At 39.3% G+C, this 18,363-nt stretch overlaps 1 protein-coding gene across 2 annotated transcripts in view; it reads left to right on the top strand.

Moving 5' to 3' along the window:
- The window catches only part of plxnb2b (plexin b2b), a 169,551-nt gene that overhangs the window by 138,669 nt on the left and 12,519 nt on the right, over window positions 1-18,363 (top strand). For both annotated transcript variants that reach the window (XM_016668776.1, XM_016668777.1), the window contains exons 19-29: window positions 386-449; window positions 2,614-2,707; window positions 5,668-5,865; window positions 6,916-7,095; window positions 8,811-8,947; window positions 10,037-10,137; window positions 10,485-10,714; window positions 12,327-12,508; window positions 14,958-15,024; window positions 16,464-16,610; window positions 17,759-17,915. In XM_016668776.1, coding sequence (XP_016524262.1) covers window positions 386-449; window positions 2,614-2,707; window positions 5,668-5,865; window positions 6,916-7,095; window positions 8,811-8,947; window positions 10,037-10,137; window positions 10,485-10,714; window positions 12,327-12,508; window positions 14,958-15,024; window positions 16,464-16,610; window positions 17,759-17,915 — 1,557 coding nt within the window. The remainder of the gene's footprint in view (window positions 1-385; window positions 450-2,613; window positions 2,708-5,667; window positions 5,866-6,915; window positions 7,096-8,810; window positions 8,948-10,036; window positions 10,138-10,484; window positions 10,715-12,326; window positions 12,509-14,957; window positions 15,025-16,463; window positions 16,611-17,758; window positions 17,916-18,363) is intronic.

Here is an 18,363-nt window from a genome sequence, read left to right as displayed (position 1 = left end):
AATAGCCAGCTGCTATCCAGACATAAAGCCTGTTTTTGCACAAAAAGTAAAACTTTAATTGAACTTAGCTGTAGAAATGTATTTTCCCCTCTGTCTCACTCTTGTGGCTGCCAAAGTTCCTTCAAACTTAATATTCAAAAATAACCAAGAGAAGCGTTTGAGCCAGGACTGTCGGGTTGCTGCCATGTTGGCTTGAACTGCACAGCGACCTTTTGTAGCCCACCCACCCTTCTTGCCTATACTGAGCTTTGTCCTTGTCTTGGCAGGAAGGAATTCGGGGAAGCTATCGTCTGCAAGACAGGTGAATACCAACAGGAGAAGTTGCCTCTGGAGAAGCTCCCCGTCACAATTCAGTACGGAAAGAAGACCATTACGTTCGTCCAAGGTGCCTTCCAGTACGTGGAAAACCCAACGGTGTCGGACCATCAGCCCAGAGGAAGCTTCGTCTGGTCAGTTTAACTAAAGCATCCACCTTTGGTCACAGTGTGATATGATCTGGTTCTGTTTGACATGTTAGGATTGTTAGGATTTGCATATTTTAGTTGTTGATCATGATAGTGATCTATTCATCTCTATAAGCCTGGTGGGCCACCAGGCTTTACTTGTGGCCCCATCAGGCTTAACATTTCTTATGTTTTTTTAAGTCTTTTTTAAAATGTTAGTATTTTTTTAAGGCTTTATAGTTGTTGTTCAGGTATTAATGTCCAAGTCTTTCAATTACACATAATTATCAAGTGATATATTTTCAAACTTCCTGTCAACTTTAAACATTTTTTAACTCAGAAACACGACAGGCCGCTGGATGAATGACTGGAGCACCAGACCACCAGGCTTAGCAAGTTTTCTGGGGGGAAACCTTATCTTCCATTGGAGAGATTTCAAAAATATGTTTTGAAGGGACTTGTATGGACTTGGGGGGAGCAAGCTGCAGTGTTTTTACCATAAACTTTGTACAGTTATTGAAGTCCTTTAAATCTGTGGCATCTGCTCTGCTGTGGGCCAAATATCACAAATAGTTGTTCCAAGTTTTCAATTTTCAAATGTTTTTAATTTTCATTAAAATGGGGGGAAAAAAACTGTTTTCACCTTTTTTCCCATTACAATCAACATTTTCACTGTCTTTTATGGAGATTTTATGCGATTGAATAAGTAGCAGAAAATTTGTGAAATAAGGCAAAAACACATTGCTTTGCTTTTTTATTAGTAATAAAAAAGCTCCACCCATTTTTCTAAAAGTCTTTCATGTACATTGAAGTTGTAAATTAGGGGGAAAAGTCCAAAGGCAATGGATTTTGATCCAATAACTTTTGCTTTACAGAATTTGAGGAAAAGCCATGAAAAACACATAAACTTGCTATAAATTATGTTTTAAGACTACGGTGTGCTGCAACAGTTGCACCTCCCATAGAAACATCTGAAATCAAACATCGATCTGGAGCATAACCCTGAAAGTCGTATTGGGGGGGAAAAAAAAGAGAAATCACAAGAGTCAGACTTCTACATTTCCAGCCCGAGGGCTTGTCTTCGAGCTGAAGGAATAGACCCAGGACAACACGTACTAACATTTTAGATAATTAAAGGACACACTGCTATACTCAGACCGGCAAAACACACACAAGTTGCATTCAGCGCTCTGTACCTGTCGGAGAAAGCCTTGAGCACCTTGTAACTATAAACAGGCTATTACAGACATCACCCCTCACATCGCTTTCCTCGAAAGGCATAGGCACCTCAGGCTGCTCATATTTCTGTTTGGAAACAAATTGTTCTGGAACGGGTTTTAAGTTATACATTTCACAATTGATTTTGTTTGTCTAAGAGGTAAACGCACCTTTTTGTTTTTTTTGTTTTTTTTGTTTTTGCTAGCACTTTGCCGTTTTGCAAAAGATAAACTGCTGCTTAACGGCTTTGCGATCCCCAGGTGACGAATCCTGAAGATGACCACAAACGATAACAACATTTGTGCTCACTTAGCCTGTAAAGTACATCCGTGTATATGTGCTGGTTGGCAAAGCACATTTTTATGAATAAATACATGCACTTTAACAAATGGCTGCTTTTCTCAGATGGTGAATATCATCTACATTATCTTATAAGCAAAATCGATGTGTTGGCGCTTCGCTCCCAGCGCTTTTCTGCAACGGCTGACAGCCTCTCTGTAAAGTGTTGTCTTGTTTTGAAGGCTTCAGGAGATGCAATTTTCTGGCCCTAACAGTCATCATCCTGCCAGAGCTGCTGATGTCTAAATCTCTGCAATGGAAGCGGTGTAGCAAAATGTCACAAAGACCGTTAGAAGTGAGGAAAAAAATGAGCGAACAGGACTCGGACTGATTGCACCTTTTGAACTCCAAGAAGTAAAACAGAGTTTAAAAATGGAATAAGAAAGACTTAAAAATGTACCGTGTAATAAAGTGTTTGATAATTTCTTAATCAGTTTTTCTCCATTATCTGTTTTTCCTCCATTATGTATTGAAACAATTTGCTGTAAAATTGCTTTAGCTTCTTTTTAAAACGCCTGTTTTCTTACAAGTCGCTCATTTTCTTTAAATTTAATCTGAACTCTGTGTGTCTGGGAATTCACATGCATAATTTCTGTTTGATTTGTGTTTCTAGTGGTGGGAGGAACATTGTGGTCACAGGCTCCGGTTTTGATCTCATCCAGACCGCTGTGATGAGGGTCCAGGGAGACAACTCATCATCTGTCGAGGTCTCTGCTACATTTCTTCATCACCGTTTCTCTTCTTTGATCCGATCTGTCATCGAGCGTTTGTCTTTTCCCAGTCACTTGTCTTTGGCAGCGCTGTTCTGCTCTGCTCCTTCGTTGACGATTAATTCAAAATTAGCTTTGCTGTTGTTAAATTAACTTCTGATTTACATCCATCCCTTCTTTTTTTTTTCTCCCACCAATTAGGAACACTCTTTAAATCTATAAACCCTGTTAAGCTCAAGGTAAAAGACAAATTGTCTCAATCTCACCATAAAGTAACTAATCCTTGACCGGCTTCATTAGGTTGATCCGAGCCAGAAGGTTTTGCTGCTGTTTACCAATCTGTGTCCTGGGCAGCGTTTTCTGGACAGATTCAGTTCATTTTATTTAAAGACCTCCATGTAATAGCAGATTTAAAGTTTCACAACGGTGCTAAACTTTACCACTTTGTTCTTGGGCCAAGGATCTGGGCAGAGATTGGAAAAATACTTCTGGCCGGCACAGCCTAGAACGGGATGTAGAGTGTTATCTCAAAGGCTTAAGCTGCTCTGTTTGATAAACTCCTCTTGGTTCAACTCCATCCAACTAAGCCCAAATATGCACACACATTATTGCTGCTGGCACGTGGTAAACCAATGTTTATATGTAGGTCAGGTTGGTGGTTAGCCATCAAGTGGTTTTCTGTTTTTTTGAAAGACGCTCTGTACTTTTCATTTTGAAACGCAGCCCTCTGTAGTCTGCATATCAGTTATCATAAGCAGTCATATTTAAGAGCCAATTTCCTTATTATAATGGAGAGTAGAATGGTTTTTGTGGTCGGCTGTAAGAAGCCTTATTGAAAATGTTTATATTACCATGTTGAAATATGAGGGCAGTATTGTACTTTTGTATATTTCCAGATAATCTTAGGCTAGATTTAGCTAAACTATAACATGTAAAATTGTTTAATTTATTTATTGGTAAAATGTAAACATTGCATATAGTCCTGTTTATAATAATAGCAGTGTGGTAAAAAAAAAAAAAGAAAAGGGTAACACTTCATTTGAAAGCGTGTGCATAAGACTGACATAACACCAGTCATGAACATGACGGTGTTACTCGGTAAATAATGACATTTTTAATGCAAAGTTTCATTGAAATGTGCATTAAAAGTCCGTTAAAAGCATAAACTTTGCATTAAAAGTACAGTTATTCACCGAATAATGCAAAGTTAACAATTTTTTTGGACTTTTAATGCAACTTTTAGTACAACTTTGCATTAAAAGTGTCATTATTTACCGAATGACGCGTCATGACGGCAGACACAAACATTCATGAAGATGTCAGACATATGCACACCCTGTCAAATAAAGGGTTACCAAAAAATATAAGTGAAGCTTGAATTTCATGTGAAATTCAAGCTTTATTCAAGCTTTATTTCTGTTTTCTAAATCAAATCTTTAAAACTGTGTTACATTTTCCCCACCTACAGAATTGCACTTACAAAATATTGTCTGCATTTTTCCTTACAAACTAACTGAAATATGTTTGGAAGAGTTAGCTTCCCTGTAAACCAGTGAAATGGCATTTAGTTGTTTAAGAGAAGTGCTGTAGGAATTCAATGATTTCTCTGCATTTCTTGGTTTTGCCTCATGGCTGCTGTTGCCCCTGCTGTCTGACAAACTGTCTGCAGCCCCTAAAAACCTCTAACAAGAACAACCTCGCTGTCATCAGGCCACAAAATGTTGCTTCACTTCTCTTTAGACAAGGAAATGTGTTTTTTGGTCAACTTTAGCGTCTTCAGTTTGAATCCTTGGTTTGTTCTTCTGTGGCTCTCATGTAACCTATAAAGATAGATTTAAATATTCTTCCATGTCGTTCTAGTTTGTCTTTCACCTTTAAAAGTATTTGAGGTTATTGTAGCTAAGCAGCGTTTCTACCACTTTGTTTTCCTCTTTCCAGTTATTTTCTTAATCAAAACGCGTTTCTGTTTTAAAAGGGATCAGGAAACAACGTATTTCGTTCACGTTATCATATTGGAATTTGCTGAACTGAACTCCACTCCATTATTTTAAACCAGGCTCCTTTCAGTTTGTAAATGAGTGGCACAAAATCAGCAGCATACATGTCCTGGATCTGTTCTCTTTTTTTTTTATTTTTAAGTTATTTGTCATGTCTGGTTGGCGACACAGGACTGCTCTTATTTTAAACAAAAGCTTATAGCAGCTATAGTAATCTTTAAAGCAAAACTAAGCATATTCTCTACATTTTATTTCATATCAAACTAGACCTGAATGTAAAATACACAGACCCATGTAATATGAGTAACTATGAATAGAAAACATACATGGTGAAAAAAAGATGCTCTGTTGTATTTTTTTTCCAAATAAATGCAAAAGTATGAGTTTCAAATAAAAAAGGCTGAAATTTACTTGTTTTTAGGAAATTAGGTAGACAAATTAACGCTTTAAGGCAAACTTAAGCCATACAAATGACAACAATAATAAGAATTTAAGCTCACAGTTGGTTTGAATTTATGTGAATTACGGCCCACCTGCCTTCTCTTGCAAAGATAAACTGTGACGGAGATTGCTGGGGGGTTTTCACTCCGTTATCACAACAATCAGTGAGTGACAGAGTATTAAAAAAAAGCAAACTAAAAGAAGTTTAATAAAGCGCTGAAATGCTGTTTGGAGGAGTGACTGTGATTTGTGACTCATCAGAGGCAGATGCTGCTCTCTGTGGCAGATTGGAGTCTGAATGACGATTTCAAAGACGTGCATAATTTTATCCTCTTTATTGTACAAAAAACTGCAAAAAAAAAGCCCAACAACAATAAAACAAAGGCCCTTCAACACCTACTATTTGCTTTTTGAATCTCTAATCCCAGTCGATAGCTTTCTGTGCTCGTACTGGTGTGTCTTCTACATTCATTTCATTCATGTTTTTTTTTTTTTTTTTTTTTTTTTGAAACGACTCAGGTCGCCCACGAGAAGAACGACACGGTCATCCAGTTTCGCTCTCCGACTGTGAGCGGCTCTCAGATCCAGGACTTCAGAACCTACATCCAGCTGGACAACTGGGTGAAGGAGCTCAAGTCCTTCAAATACTACGCCAACCCCGTCTTCGAGAATGTGACGAAGAAGGTCATCACCGAGACCAGCATCATCATCGTCAAGGTGAGCGCTCGCTGCACCGACTCCCTTCAAACTGTTTCGTTTGCTCGAAACAATTAAGAGAAATTGCTTTGTTATCTGACATGAGTTAAAATGAAAATGTGGGGGGGAAATTGCTGAGTTGCACTTCTGAGACATTGACGTTACTTAGCAGCTCATATCCTTCTCGGCTCTGTTGCGTATAAAAGTTATGCAAATAACGGAGCACTTGTTATCTTTAAGTTGTTGGTTGGAAATGATGAATGCAAATTAGTGTTGCAGTTCGCAGACCTTGTAGAAATGTAAGAGAACAGCTTAGGAAACAAAAAGGCTTTGGCTCGTTTGTGGTATACAGTTAGGGATTACAATATTTAAATAAACTGAATGTTTTATGTGGTCTAGATTAAAAATGAGATTCAAATCATTCTTTAAATATACACAAATGCTCATTTCTTCAGCTTTTTTCCTCATAATTAAAAGAGTTGAATATTTCCTCATATCTTCTTCCAGTTTTAAAATGTTTTATTTTAAACTCTTAACTAGGAAGTTTAAAACAGGAAAAAAAAACATGATTTGTCATTGCTATATTGATTAATGCAGATTGTTCAGTTTACATTTTCTTACTCCAAAAAATTATGATAAAGCCAACAGTCTTTGACTTAATGTTTTGAGCTAAGATCAGAATAAACACAAGAGCTTTTCGGTTATTTTGTTGTGGTTTACATAAATCTCCCTTGTACTAAAATAATAATAAGTTTGACTTATTGTCTCCCCAGTGATTTGATTTGACAGAAATGTAAGGTTGATTTTCTTAAGTGAGCAACCGCTTGTAATTATCCCTGCAGCAACTATAATCTTAGGAATTTAAATGACTTCTAATTACTTTTCAACCCTTAAACAGAACGGGACTGTTAAGAGTTTTGCTCTTTTCACCCATTTCTAATTAAAAAGCCTAGAATAATGCTCGCTCTGCTCTTTACATCCTTTATCTAATGTTGGTAGTTATTATTTCTTTCCTCTCCCGTCCTGTTCGGTCTCAACACGGTGAGCGTTTCTGTTGCTCTTCTCTCGAAGGGTCGAGGGTTCTCCAGGGCAATGACCGCCAAGGAAGCCCAAGCGTTTGTGGGTGACGTCCAGTGTCAAGTCAACACGCTTCAGGACGACAAGCTGTTCCTGGACCCACCTTCCAGTAAGCCCCGGGCCCGCTCCAGACGGCAGCGCCGAGACACCCGCCCCGAGCTGCTGGACCTGATGGTAAGAACAGATCAAGACCAAGAGCTGAAGCATGGAGGAAACGCCCAGCATGATGTTAAACTATACTGTCCAATGTTTCCATCCATCCTATCCATCCTAATGTGCACTCTTTGTCCACATTGTATGAAGATATTTCCTGTATGAACTTGACTCGGGCTCTCAGTGCATTCTTAGTCTTTGCAGCTACAAACTTTAAAGTGGAGAACGTCCTCCTTGGCAGTGGAGTGGAAGTGTAAATGAGAAGAAAATCAAAAAGCACACATCCCTCAAATCTGCACTAAGAAACATTATTACTTGATTAAATGTTCTTTGCAAAAACTCCAGACCCTCATGCAGAGGTGTAGAGGAGAACAGCTATTCATTATGAGTATCGGCTCTGGTTCTCTAGGCATGTCCTCTATACGTCTTGAGACTTTTTCTTTTTTTCCTTTTCTCCAGCTGAAGAATTTCTCTGTAGCTACAGGCCCCTATAATTACATTTAATTATATCCAACCCACAATTGTGATGAATAGAGTAATCTCTCCCATGGGTAGTACCTAAAAGTGAGCTATTGTTTCATTTCTGCGGCTGTTCTGTGCTGCATAGTTAAGGAACATGACTGGACTATCAACAGTACAAGATGTGTGCAGTAAAGAAAGGAGAGCACACTGGGATCTGGCATAACATTATGATCACTGACGGGCGAAGCTGCACCGATGATCCCTTGTTCATAGTGGTACCGGTTACCGAGTGGGACACGTTGGGCTGCGAGTGAACATTTTATCCTCAAAGTTATGCTATAAAGAGAAAAATGGACAAGAGTGAGTATTAGTTTTGTTCTGATAAGAAGGTGTCGGAAGATAAACTGTGCATCCCAGTTTGTAGTGCTGCCGTTTTGGCAGCAAATGGAGATCATAATGTGACGGCGAACAATTTTACGTGTTAACATTTGTCTGATTTAAAAGGAAACGGTGGCCGTTTCACAGCAGCAGTTCTGCATACGCTTTGTACGAATGTTGCTGATTGTACAAAGAATGTAGACTTAAAATGTTCTCATGTTTTGTGGCATTTTTAGCAATTTAAAACTACAATAAAATGTTCTTATTTGTCACTGTTTACAATCATAAGCACCCCTATTTCTCTAAAAGTAAAACTTACATCATTCAATAGGCCATTTGCATTAGAAGCACCAATATAATTATGTTTAATCATCTGTTCAAATATATTGATATTTGTTGATGATCTTATTGTACCAAGAGTAAAGAAAGTTACTTTAACAATCCCAAGTGTACTGTTGGTTTTTGGGGTTTAAAGTAGGGATTTTCATTTTAGCAATAGTTTTTGTTTCTTCATTGTAATCAACGATAATAATTGTTTCTTCCCAGTTTGTACCGCAGGCTTTTCACGGATTGGTCACAGCAGTTTTGTGTAATTGCAATTAGTTTTTTGGAAGAGTGACCTTCAGTTATTAAAATAAAATGTATTAATTTACGTGATATATTTAGTTAAAAACATTTCGTTGAAGGTCAGTATGTAGGACACACTGGCTTTCTGCTGGTGCGAAGCCGACCTTGTTCATTTTCTCGTCACTAAAATGGATTTCAGTCGAAATAGGAGCAGATTCACATTTGTATACTTGTGTGTTGCTTTGCACGCTCTCTGCCACTGACTGTTTCTGGGTAGAACGTGCTTTATTCTATACATTGTAAGAGTTTCCCACTGTGTTTATCCACAGATCAAGTTTGGAAAGGGAGAGTGGGTAATCGGCTCGGTGCAGTATGAGAAGAAGAACGATTTGTCTCTCTACATAATCATCCCTGCAGTTATTGTGCCCATGCTGCTCATCATCATCATTTCAGTCTACTGCTACAGGTGAATTAGGCTCACTCCCATGTGGTAAAATGCAGTAGCGGGGATTCACACTATCACCGATTTAATTATAAATCAGAATTAAAAAACATTTTTTTGCCGTATAGTACGGAGCTAAAACAGTGTCAGTGTTCACACGTGCACAGAACGATTCACAAATGCAATGCAAGATTCGCACTTGTACTTTTGATGCAAACACAAATGTATCTTCATTTACCAGCTGATTCTGGTCTGCGAATTTTGCTTCGAGTTAAGAGACCCTGACTTGACTCAGCCCACAAATGTCATCTTTTTAACAGGGAAACAGATATCGTCCTTATTTCAGCCAATCACAAGAACACACCTCACGTGGAGGGTGTAACTTGTGTATAAGCCAATCATATTAGCCCATTTCAACAGCGCTGTAGACAGTTTACAACTCAACATGACTAAAGGCAGCAATAGTGGAGCAGCTGCTCATCCACATGTTATGAGAAGTTTTTAATTATGAATGTTAATTGGTTTAATTGTGCAAGCTGTGTAAGAGGGGCCATGCTACTAAACTGTGCTAGCCAAGAAGTTGAATTTCTTGTAATGAAGCCAAATCAAGGTAGCAGTTCGGGATTTTGTAAATTTACTGGCCCTGTAGTTTTCCTCAGCCCCAAGATAATAATAGCCTTGGTTTTAAAGTTCTGCTCTTTATATGATCAGTTATTAAAACAAGGTAATAATTCATTTAAATCACACTTTTCATAAACACAAAGCGATTATTTTACTTACCCTACAAGGCTGAAGGCCTGCCAAAATATAAATATGTGCCCCTCCGGCCCCCTAAAACACATGAAGATGTGAACACTGGTGCGAGCATCAAAGTAAAAATTGTGCGTTGGCGTTAACGACAAGGTGGCGGTGCCAGAGCTCCCACAGTGAAAATAGAGTTTGGAACATGCGAGGGCCACCAACGCTGCTCATGTTTGCATCAGAAATACTTGTGAATCTTAATTCTGTGCATTTGTGAATACTGAGACTGTTTTATCGCCATGGCACAGCGCAGATGAAATGTTTTATTGGACCCACTGTTGCAACTTTCCTCTCCTCTTTGCATGAGTTTAGGAGAAAGAGTCAACAGGCCGAAAGAGAATATGAGAAAGTCAAGCATCAGCTGGAGAACCTGGAGGAGAGCGTCAGAGACCGCTGCAAGAAGGAGTTCACCGGTAATGGGAAACCAGCTGCTAATTCTCAGCAATGTGATTAATGACTGATGAAGAGTGCTGTGCTTCATTGCTGTGATTATATATTTTTTTTCACTGCAATTAATTCAGCTCTCCCTCTTAGTCTTGTTCTATCATCAGTATGAAAAGCGGTTTAGCAAAAAAACGGTTATAAAAAGCGGTCTTTTAATGTGGAATTGATTTTTCCTGGAAGGTTTTTTTTTTTTTATATATCTCTAACAACGTAATTTAGACAGATCAGCAGTGCACAAAGGAAACGGGGGGGAGGGGGAAATCCCACAGCTTATTGGGTAAAAATACGGCAATTTTCATGTTGTTGCATTTTGCAGACCTGATGATTGAAATGGAAGACCATACGAATGAGTTGAGCGAGGGACGAATCCCCTTCCTGGACTACAAGACCTACACCGACCGGGTCTTCTTCCTGCCGTCTAAAGACGGAGCCAATGACGTGATGATCACAGGGAAGCTGGACATCCCACAGGCCCGCAGGGCGACCGTGTCGCAGGCGCTCAACCAGTTCTCCAACCTTTTGAACTCCAAGACGTTTCTGATTAACGTAATTATACCTAAAAGTTACTTTCCAGCAGACCAGAGTGGTTAGTTTACCACTTTAATCCAGATGCTAGAAGTTAGCCCTACTTTTTATTCCAAGTGGTTTGCTATAAACTTTGAAAAGGGCTGCTAAGCTTGTTGCACAATATTTTTATGCTTCTATAAACTTGGCGAGAAATCAATATGTTAGATGGATCAAGACTAGGAAAATTAGGCTTATTACCTTGGATTATTCCAACATTGTAATCTCAAACTAAGTTCTTACTCCTGGTAATATTCTACTACATTAAATATTAAAGTCTTTTAGCGTTTGCGAAGTTTAGGACTAACTCTTTTTGTTGTTTTTCTGTCGTTTTGTCAACACACTATCTGCACTGTACACTTTATAATACTACTGCACCATTTGACTCGTGTTCATCATCAAAATGGATAAAAACAATCAACAGTCCACATTTAAATCTACATCTCTTGCTCATTTTCATAAATGTCATTTCAAAGGACAGGCAGTGGTTGTGCCCCCTCTGTGGCAGAACAAACTTGCAGCAAAGCTCAGCTGAAGACGTGCATTTATAATGCAGTTGTTTATGCGCAGACAGCTGCAGAAACACTCACCATTTGTTCCTGTGACAGTTTTCATTTGGAAGATCTCCCACCCGCATTTATCTCCGGTGTTATTTTGCGGGCGCGTCGGATAATATCTGCAACTTTTTTTTCTTTTCAGTTGTGTTCTCGCTTGAAGCGCCTGAACGTTTTCAGTTCCATGTTTGAATTTATGATACGTGGGAAAAAAAAAAATGTGTAAAATGAAAGGAGTGACGTCGCCTACAGAGCACTGAATTTTGGGTATCGATGCGTACGACGATGACAAAAACGATTGTTGGCAGTGATCAGAAAGATCAAAGGAAGAAATCAGGATTGTATTTTTGGAGTTTAACTCTGAGTTTCCATGTATTTCATCACAGCTGTGAATGTCCTCTGGGACCAAAAACGAAATTAAAAAGCTTTTCGGTCAAGGATAAATCATTTAAGTATCACTTTTCACTGTATTTTTTGTGCCATGGAGTTAATATTTATATTAAACTGATTCAGTTTGGCACCTTCTATCTACATTGGTTTTGAAAACCCAGCTTAACTCCTGTCACTGTGTTGAGAGTGAAAATAGAGTCTATTTTAAAGTCAGACTGCTGGCCTTTAAATTGAGGGCTGTCATGTTCTAGATGGTGATACGGCATCAGAATAGCAGAAGACTGAGCTGGGAGATACGTGTGAAGCTTCCTATTAATCCAATATTGCTGGCACAGAAACAACCTCTGAGGTGTTAATGGTGTGTGTGTGTGTGTGTACGTGTGTGTGTGCGTGCGTGCGTGCGTGTGCGTGTGTGTGTGTGCGTGTGTATGTGTGTGTGTAGGGGGATTCTTCTCCCACTAATTGGGATCATTTCTAAGCCACAATGTTTTTACAGGGCAAAACTAAAATTACCTTGATGATTATAATTTTCCCTGGCATTAGTCATTTGATAATTTAAAAGCACATCATGCAGGATTCGCTTGAGCGTGAGTAAGCCTCGTCGCCATGTTTAATTCACTCCATCCTCCGCCTGTGTCTGCATGTTGCAGTTTATCCGCACCTTGGAGCGCAGTCACGACTTCAACGCCAGGGCCAAGGTGTACTTTGCCTCCCTGCTCACCGTGGCCCTGCATGGGAAGCTGGAATACTACACGGACATCATGAGGACGTTGCTGCTGGAGCTGATGGAGGAGTACGTCCACAGCAAGAACCCCAAGCTGATGCTGCGCAGGTGAGTGCGAGCCAGCTGCACGCGCTGCTTTGTGTCAAACTTCCGACTTTTTAACTTGCACTTCCAGCAGCTCAAATTTGACATAAGTAAAGTATCTTTCGTTTGACAAGATTGGTTGCCACCACATTTATTCAAGATTTATTAGTAGTATTCTCCTTTTTTTTTTTTTGCCCCTGCAGGATCAGGAGAACAGCTAATAGGTGGATATTAAATTTTCTGATAAACTTAGTCAAACTTTCTCACGGGTCGTTAAAGGTCTTCGTGCTGAAGCTCTGTGAGGCGTCTCTCCATTTCTAGACTTTCGCACCGATCTCGTCGGCCAGTTGAGGCGGACTGGGAATCGGCTCAAGATGCATCGGACTGTTTTATTCCGGTGCCATATTTTCGGTTGAATTTCGCACTGACTACTGTAGTCCTCTTTGAACGAGCCAGACTGCAGCTCGGTCTATTCCAGTCCTCCTCCTTCTGTTCTTCCTTCTGTTTTTCTTTTCTGTCCTTGGATCCCACCGCAGTCCTCACAGATGACTGTTGTTCATCTTTAGCATCTTTGATAACGTCTAAAATGTTATTTCTGACCAGATTACTACTCGTAAAACTCGTAATAAATCTACAAATAACTTTTTTTTTTTTTACAGAGTTTTGCTTTTAAAATCTTTAATTAGAAAATGAATTATGTATGAAACAGTTTGAAGATAAGAATATCCACAGTGACTTTAGTCGTCATTGATAGAAACATCTGGTGTAGATTCTCACTCGATAAGGACAGGACAATCCTCAGCGTTTAATTAGAAGTCAGTAGAATTGCTTCCATTTTTTAATTTCTTTGAAGATGTTTCAGCTTTCATCCAAAAAGTTTCTTCAGTTCTCCAACGTGGTTTGAAGGAACATGGCTTATGAATTTTATTCGGAACTGAAGTAGCAATTCGAACATGTAAGTCGTTCGCTCAAAGTTTGTTGTTAACGATATGAAAAGATTAAGTCAGATTTCATCTTTCCAACACCTACTCTGCAACTCTGAGTCTTCATCTAAGTGTTTGTTGTTGTTTTTTCTTTAACCAAAACAACTCGCGTCGTTCGGGATATGTTTCGATGGTTGAACAACGATGTGAATATTGTGCTGAATAAAGGGTTGGACCAGCAGTAACTTGCATGTTCTAATTGTCCCATTAGTGACTTAAAATGCCCTATTAATGTTATTGTTCAAACTACAATTTATTATCTTGTTGCTTCCAGAATATTCAGAACTGAAGAAGCCTTTTGGATGAGAGGCGAAACATCTTAAAGGATTAAAAGATGTGAAGTTGCTTTGTACTGGAGCACTTAGGAATGTCAGGGATGACTGAGTATCTACACCAGACATTTAACATAAATGTCATGTTAATTGCAATGAACTTTGAAAACAATAATAAGCTTCACAAGAGTGAATTTGTGACTTTCTCCAACCCCGAGTCCGTATACATAGGAGAGAAAATCTACTGTAAATACAAATTGAATTTCACTTACGTTACAAGTTGTACAATCATCCCACCTTTGCAAAAGGACCATATAAAAAGTAATGTGACACACACACCTGTGATGATTTGACGTAAACCTGGGACCAGAACTATCCGATTTGCATCAAAACATTCCCAAATGCTGTTTTTAATTTAATAATGTTGACTTTAAAATCTGAATTTTTTCCCCTTTTTTTGACTTTGCTAACTAGATTAGTCTTTTAAAATTCTTCTGTTGTTTCAAAAAAAAACAAAAAAACCTGATTTCTTTGAAATGCATCATCCTCGGCGCAGTCCAGGCTGCTTGTCTGTTTGGTGTAACAATGCCGTCGGTGTCAAATCGTCTCCTGATTACTCAACAGTCGCTCGTCGCCCCTGAGACGGGGTTACGCGATCCGGACTGTCTGCTGTGCCGAGGCAGGCTGCGACTAGCTGCAAGCAGCAAGTGCACATCCTAATTATTCCCCAGCGGAGAAGCTCATTATGTTGATAAGGCCATTGTACAAACACAGGCCCCTCTTATACACGAGACATCTAATTAGGTATGCCACAAGTTAACAATGGGTGTCACCCGCCCGTCAAGTGACCGCTGACACGAGATTTTGATTAAAATATCTTGACGCTGATTAGCTGTTCAGAAAACGCACGAGTGTTTCGGCATTTTCAGGACCACATAATGGAGATGTTTGCTGTTCCGTTTTATTTATCTTTATTGTTGCTTTCAGTGGTGGTTTATTTATTTATTTATTTTATTTATTTATTTATTTATTTTGAGAGTTAGCTGATCGATCTGGAACTCGAACAACCCTTATGTAAATAATTGAATCTGTCCATAAAATTTCCACTCTGATCAGCCATCCATCTCATTGCCATGCACTCAGTTGTCTGCTCATGCATTTCAAATTAAAACTGATATTATTTACAACCTTGATGTTTTCATCTCATCTGTTTTTCAGATCAGAGACGGTGGTGGAAAGGATGCTTTGTAACTGGATGTCCATCTGCCTTTACCAGTTTTTGAAGGTAGCAGGATTTATGTTTGGCACCGTAGAATCCCATTAAATTGGTTTTGATGACTGAGGAGGTGAAGGCATATTAATTGGTCTTCGCATCAAAAGAAAAAAAAAAAAACACAAAAAATACAGTATTAAAAATCAACTTTCAGTAACTCCTCTGCAGCACGACGGGGGCAAAAACAGCAATAAATTAGCATCGCCTGCTGCTGTATGAGCAGGAGCGATGGAGGATGAGTTACAACAATTTTTCATATGTGTGCTTATTAAACGAGGCATAGATCTGAGGTTACATCTTCTTCAAGACATACTGCAGATTTTTGTTATAAATGTTAACCAACATAAGCAACTGTGATTAACATGGGATCGTTCTGGGGATGTAATTAATACCCGAGGAGCAGTAACATAGTGATTTTGGTTCAAAATGAAATATGTTCCTCTTTGATCAACTTACATGGTGTTTTGCACTCTTTATATAAATAAAAGCACATGATGGTGATGAACTTTTAGATTCTTGCTAAATATTAGCAACAGAAAAGATATTCCCTTTGACATTTGAAATAAAGCGTTTGGATACTCTTCACAATAAACGGAAAAATATTGCTTTGATAAGAATACTGCAATCATCAGTGATGTTTGACAAACAAAATTAAACCACTGGCAAAAAAACAGGCTTGTTAGCCTTTGAAAATAAAGCTTATAAATACTGTCATATATAGATTTCCATATCTGTCACGTTGTTCTGCAGTTGTAGGTTCTACGTTACTAACGGCATAAAACCAGCAATAAAAACGGGATTACTAATGTTTCAAAAATAAAAGATAAATAACTCATAAGTTAAACTGTAGAAGTGGATCTATATTAGTAATTGATTGAAAGCAGTGATGAAAAATGAAATGTAGCCATTTTAAAATGGAGCTCATACATACTCAGTTATTCATGTTATTCTTTCAAGATTGTGGGTTTTAAAAGACAAGCCTCGATATTTTATAGATAGTTACTGTACAAGTATATTCTGCACTATTAATTGAACTGAAGCAGTGATGTAAAGCGGGATTCTTTCAAAATAAAACTCATGCTGAAGCTACGAAATGAAATCCTTTTTTTTTTTTTTTTAATTGATTGTAAAGCTCAGCTCCACATTACTAATGGACCCCTAGGCATTCTTGAAAAAGTGATTAACCTTCCAAGTTAAAGTTCCCTGACACTTTTCAAAATAAAAGTCATGCTTTGTCATGTTTGAGTCATTACCAGGGTAATGTTCAGATTAATAATGAGCTTTTTAAAGGAAAACAAGCAGGCGTTCTCTGGTTTGATGTTTGCGTGAATGTTGTGAATTTGTGAGTCGTCTGACAACAATTAACTTCCTGATAATATCAGAGAAAACCTCCCCTAAGTGTTTTTATTCCTGTGTGTGTGTGTGTGCCATTGTGTGTGTGCGTGTACTAGGACACCGCAGGCGAGCCCTTATACAAACTGTTCCGAGCCATCAAGCACCAGATTGAAAAGGGGCCTGTGGACGCCAGAGTTAAGAAAGCCAAGTACACCCTCAACGACACTGGCCTGTTGGGCGACGATGTCGAGTATTCTGTCCTGGTGAGATAAACTCACACACACACACACACACACACACATCCACATACATCTTCGGAAACCCTGTCACAAAGACTGCACACACACCGCTTTCTGATTACACAGTGTTTCATGCGTGATGGGCTACAGAAACATGCTCACACACATGCTCTGTGGTGTTGCCATGGTAGCCATACACAGGAAGAAATCTTAAGGCGACAAGCCTGCTTTTATGTGACATCCATTTCCAGTTGCCAGTGTTCTCATTCTTAAAAGAGAGCGGAAAAAAGAAAAAAAAAAACATCCCTAGCGACTCATTCCAGTATAGCGGTAAAACGTGTGGTTTAGGTGAGCACAGTACAAGTCTGAACAAGAATGGAGTACAAGCCCCCTCAGCGACCTTTCCTCGACCTTGGCACCTGCGCGTGCTCTGCATCCGTTTGGGTAGCTTTCAGGAGTAAGGGGCGGGGGAAGCCTGCACTTTTCATTTTAGTATTGTGTTTCAATAATGGACACTAATCTGAGCACAGCTGTTTTCTGTTAAAGTCAGCACAAACAAAAAGACCCATGGGTAATGGCGTCGTCGAGGACAATTATCAAATTAGGCTGAATTACACGTCTCCCGCTGTGATGGATCGCCTTCTGTGATTTAATTTCACGGGGAAGGGAGAGGTGGAGGGGGGAAAAAAACTAAACAAAAAAAACGAAACGAGTATGATTTCGCAGGCAGATGCCCCACTATCTGCCTGCGAAATCTTTACCTCTGCCTTCAGTCCGCAGCGTGTTCACGTCAAATACAGATCAGTTTTATGAGCTTTCAGCTGTGAATTTCTTTGCTCCCTGTCCACTGAGTGGTCAGTTATCTCTAATAGCTGGCAGAGTGTAGTAGGTGACGTGGGTCAGGGTTTTCTCCAGCTGAGTCCTGGTCATTAGCCAGCCAAGGTGACAAAAGTCATGTCAGGTATCAGTGCAGCATGCGTGTGTGTGGGTGTGTGTGTGTGTGTGGGTGGGTGTGCATTGAAATGCCCGGTTGCCATAACGGTAGCATCCCAATTGGCTGCAGATGTGGACATTTGTCTGCATGCTTTTAATTCTCAGTACTCCATGGTGGTACGCATGTTGTCTCCGGCTCGGTAACGATGTGTATATATATCTGTGTGTTTACCTGTCAGACCCTGCAGGTGCTGGTTCAAGGTGAGGGTCCGGACGTGACACCCGTCAAGGTGCTGAGCTGTGACACCATCTCACAGGTGAAGGAGAAGATCATAGAGCAAGTATACAGGAACCTGCCTTACTCCCAGAGACCCAAGGTGGACAGCGTCACTCTGGGTAAGAATAGAAGAGGCTCTAATGAGTCCTGTGACATGGCGCCCTCTTGAGCTTATGCACATTGGTCATGTCAACACCACAAACCTGGACCAACACACAGTAGCTCATAGCTGTGAAAAAGAAAATGGTTCTTGTTTTTTTTTTTCTTGTAGAAATAAATATCTCAAGTCTTTCAGACATTTGTATTCAGCCCCATAAAGAAAATTACAACTACTGTAATGAGTCATCTACAGAGTCAATAATGTCCACCTGATGTTTATTAGAGAACATTAGTGAACAAACTTTATCATGCAGACCAAGGGACACAGCAGACGGGTCACAAGTGTGGAGAAATTTAAAGCAGGTTTGGTTATAAGGCTTTGAAAAACTCGTTAGCACTATTTGGGTAAATGCAGAATAATACATGAAATATAAAAAAAATAAAAATTAAGATTGAGACAGGGGAGGA

This window comes from Poecilia formosa, unplaced genomic scaffold (genome assembly GCF_000485575.1).
Source record: "Poecilia formosa unplaced genomic scaffold, Poecilia_formosa-5.1.2 Scaffold17, whole genome shotgun sequence".
NCBI lineage: Eukaryota > Metazoa > Chordata > Actinopteri > Cyprinodontiformes > Poeciliidae > Poecilia > Poecilia formosa.
Note: the sequence above shows the minus strand (reverse complement) of the source record. Positions and strands in the feature narration are given on the sequence as shown.